Source organism: Pundamilia nyererei, unplaced genomic scaffold (genome assembly GCF_000239375.1).
Source record: "Pundamilia nyererei isolate P.nyererei 1_Seehausen unplaced genomic scaffold, PunNye1.0 scaffold00076, whole genome shotgun sequence".
Taxonomy (NCBI): domain Eukaryota; kingdom Metazoa; phylum Chordata; class Actinopteri; order Cichliformes; family Cichlidae; genus Pundamilia; species Pundamilia nyererei.
The window spans coordinates 2,839,956-2,844,013 of record NW_005187477.1 but is presented as its reverse complement, the minus strand read 5'-3'; the positions used below and the strand labels follow the sequence as shown (position 1 = coordinate 2,844,013).

The 4,058-nt window shown below is 48.2% G+C and overlaps 1 protein-coding gene across 2 annotated transcripts in view; it reads right to left on the bottom strand.

Moving 5' to 3' along the window:
- Positions 1-2,014: 2,014 nt before the first annotated feature.
- Positions 2,015-4,058, bottom strand: part of atg16l2 (ATG16 autophagy related 16-like 2 (S. cerevisiae)) — an 18,610-nt gene continuing 16,566 nt past the window's right edge. For both annotated transcript variants that reach the window (XM_005737508.1, XM_005737509.1), the window contains exons 17-18: positions 3,507-3,608; positions 2,015-3,170 (exon numbers count right to left, since the gene is read on the bottom strand). In XM_005737508.1, coding sequence (XP_005737565.1) covers positions 3,077-3,170; positions 3,507-3,608 — 196 coding nt within the window. In that variant the 3' untranslated portion in view covers positions 2,015-3,076. The remainder of the gene's footprint in view (positions 3,171-3,506; positions 3,609-4,058) is intronic.

Genomic DNA, 4,058 nt, shown 5'->3' with positions numbered 1-4,058 from the left:
GCTTCTCTGCTTATTATAGACCAAGGTGCTCTGGATGAATACAGCATTCTGGTTTTCGCAGAGTTCACACTCCTGAAACTGCACTTCTTAAAACCTCCAGCGACATCTTGATGAGATGTGATGCAGGAGAGTCTTGCTGATGTTGGACCTGACCTCTGCCTTTCATACTGTTGACCATCACATTTTGTTAGATAGGCTGAGACACTGGGTGGGAATATCAGGGGCTGCTTTGGACTGGTTCGAATCTTATTTGCATGAACGATCCTTCTCTGTGGCTGCCTCTAACCACAGTTCTTCTTCTACTTCTCTTGCCTATGGTGTGCCACAAGGTTTTGTGTTGGGACCCTTGTTGTTTTTGTTGTATTTACTTCCTCTTCAGCACTTACTGAGCACTTTTAAAGACATTTTGAATCTCTGCTATGCAGATGATATTCCGTTATATATCTCCTTTAAGCCCCAAGATGTTTCCAAGCTACAGTTTTTGCATAGGTGCATAGACTCCATCAGAGGTTGGATGGCTGATAATTTTCTTCAACTTTATGAGAAAACTGAAGTCCTTGTTTGTGCTCCCGATAAGTTTGTGCCTAGGGTTTTGGAAAATTTAGGTCCTCTTGCTTCATCCATCAACCTTGGTGTAACTTTTGACTCAGCTCTGACTTTGGACGCTCATGTTAAATCGCTTGTCAGCTCCTGTTTTGATCACTTGAGAAACATTGCGGCCTTGAGTCCCGTTGTGTCGTGCTCTGAACTGGCACGACATGCCCAGGGGCATCATCTCTTCTGGACTATTGTAATTCTTTGTTCACTTGTTTATGTAAATCCTCCTTGGAACATCTGCAGGGTGTTCAGAGCGCTGCTGCAAAGCTTCTGACCAAGACCTCCCATGTCACACCCCTGGTGATCCAGCTGCACTGGCTCCCTATTAGATTCAGAATCCACTTTAACATTATGACTCTGACATTCAGGGATCTGCATGGATGAGCACCGACATACATCAGAGATCTTTTACATCCATACATTCCCAGCAGGTCCCTGAGGTCATGTGATCAGGGCTTGCCGGTTGTCCAGCACATGAGGCTGAAAACAAAAGGAGGCCGAGCTTTGGTAACTGTGGCCCCCAGACTGTGAGATCTGTGGACTCAGTGGTCTCTTTTAAAAACAGCTTTAAACTCATCTTTTTAGACTTGCTTTTGGTTGATTTTGTCTTCATGTTTTAGCTTCTGTGATTTTATCTTGAAAGGTGCTATATAAATAAACATTTACTTACTTTTATTTTACTCTGTTCAGGTGAAGACCCTAAAATAGTACAGAGAAAACCTAAAAAAATCAGACAGACCACTAAGAGCAAGCACTCGGTAACAGTGGGAAGGAAAAAACCCTTTTTAACAGGAAACCTCCAGCAGCACCAGGCTCATCTACTGTGACCGGCTGGCTGTGAGGGGAGGAAGACGGGTACAAGTGAGCATCATCTGAAGATGTCTGTGCTTAGAGAGCTGAGGAGCGCAGTCGTTGGAGAGTCTCAAAGCGGTGGTTCAGCCACCAGGATGCCTGCTCAATCCCTCAAAGATGAGCTTTTTCATGTCTAACAGACGGGTGGAGGACAGAGGAGTGATGGATGGAGTTTGAGCTGAAAACACCTGATTCGCTCTGTGAGACAACGGCAGAAGAAACATGAAGCAGACTAACAGACTCATCTGTTGTTGCCATGACTGACAGAAACCATCCACCTGGTCAAAGTGAGAGGCTTCTGTGAGGAGTGGAGGACAACAGAAGCTTTCTAACACTTACGCGCTGTAGGTCAGCGCTCGGTCAGTCTGGAGGCAGCAGCTGCTTTCTGTTTCCTAATCAATGACCTCAGCGTGAAGCAGCCTGCAGCGCCGAACCTCCTCATCAGCATCATCATCATCATCCCCTTGTCTTTTTAAACTCGGGGACATGACTTCAGACTGCGATTAAAAAAAACGAACAAAGCCTTCAAGCAGAAAGGAGCGAGGAGACGACAGGACGAAGGACGGGCGGTTAGAGATCAGCGTTTATTAGAGCTGAGAGCAGAAACAATAATATTAAAAACACTGACAGAACGACATCTGAGACAAAAACACACCTGAGCATTTACCTGAGCGGCAGCCTCTCGCTGCAGATACAGACGCAGGACAACACAGGTGGACACGTTCTGCTCATTTCCTCCACAGCAGCTTTGCATCACTTACAGTTCAAAATAATCCCTCAGTGACTGCATGCAGCAGCCTTTAAATGTAAATCCACGGCTGAGAGCAAAGAGACTGGAAACACGCCCACCGATCCCAGAGCGGCTGGTTTAGATTCAGGATCAGGAGCAAATGTTCCCGGGCCTGAACGAAAGCTTCTTCTCGGGGGTTCAAAGGTTAAGGCAGTCTGAGGGTGGTGGCCCCTCCCCCTTTAGAGATAACTTTCTTCTGATTGGTTGCCAGCAGGTGGGTGGGGCTTCAGTGTCGCGCTGCGGCCCCACTCTGGATGTAAAAGCGGGGACATGAATCTGAGGTGACCGAAAACATCCGTTTAAAACCGTTTCAGATCTTTTATTAACAAATGTCAATTTAAGACTTTCTCAGGACCCAAAAGCAGCTGAGACAGGGCGGGAAAAACGTCAACATCTAAAACAGGAGTGTTAGGAGCGTGCGAGTTATTAATCTGTCCGCAACGATAAAAACAAAACCGTTCTACTCGTTCCAGGTAAAAAGAAGTTAGCTTGGTTTCAGCCCGTGAGCACAGCGCACGCCACGGGCTGACGTGTGCACGTGTGACCAATGGGCCGTTCGGCCTCGCTTCGTTTTGGCGTGTCGGCTGTAAAATGGTTCCACGTTTCCCTTTGTTCACACAGGTTTTACACAGAAAAGCTTAAAGCTGGTAGAACGTCCATGTTCTCCTCCCTCGTTAATATTCTTCAGGGTTATCATAGATCACAACAACGTAAGGTCACTTCCCTTTGGTCCAACCAACAAATAGCTTAAAGACTTTTGTCAAACAGCCGTCTGTCCAATCAAAGCTGGATGTGTGACGCGTCTCCATGACAACGTGACCTGGTCGCGGGTTTGCCTCACATGTCACTCCAGAGGACGGCTCGCTTGCTCTTGTCCACGCTGACGAAGTATTCGCCGGACAGAGACCAGGACACGGCGCTGATGGACGAGCTGAAAGAGAGCAGGCTGTTAAAGGGACAGTGGACACTTTCTCTGTGGTTAAACACACGCGGGCTCTCTCAAGGCGCCATCGCAGGCCCTTAAACTTCATAGAGATTTACACACACAGCAACACACAAGTCACTCTGAAGGAGTCTGTAGCCCTGCAGCCTCACACTAGCCTGTCATCAGGAACACTGTAGTCTGTGGATTACGGCAAACACTAAGAGTGAAGCTGAACTAGCAGCATTTGGAATCCCACAGGGAGCTGAGCTGGAGCCTCTGATCTTTAGGACCCTGCACTGGCAGTGACTGTGCTGATCAGCTGACTCAAGTCTTCGGTGTTACCTGTGTTTGTCGGGTAGCCGGGTCTCCAACTTGCCCGTCGAGACATTCCAGATGTAAACTGCGCCGTCTGCAGAGCCGGCCGCCAAATAGCAGCAGTCTGGACTGAAGAGAGAGAACATCTGGGTGAAACAGCTGTTCTGACGTGAAACTTCCTGCTGCTGTGAGCAATTTGCTCCACGATTCTCTACATCTGCAGAGCCGAGAACTCCCAGCTGGGACATCGAAGAGGGATTTACACTTGTCTCACCATTACGCTGCAACCACAAACCCTCTGAACCCTACGCTGTGACCTGATGTTCCCCACAAATGCAACATGCTGCACTGATGCTGCTCGCAACAACCCAATGTTTAACACAATAGTTTTCCCATATGTAAACTGGTTCTTAGACTGGAGGACAGCTGGAAGAGAGTTCAGAGAGACGCCAGCGCCAACTAGTGTTTTGGCAGAGCAGCACAGGTAAATTGCAAATATATCATTGGTCCATTGGCCGTCCGACTGTGCTGGAGTGTGGGGCCTCCCTGCTGCTGCGGAGTCGGGGCGGTCTGCTTCCC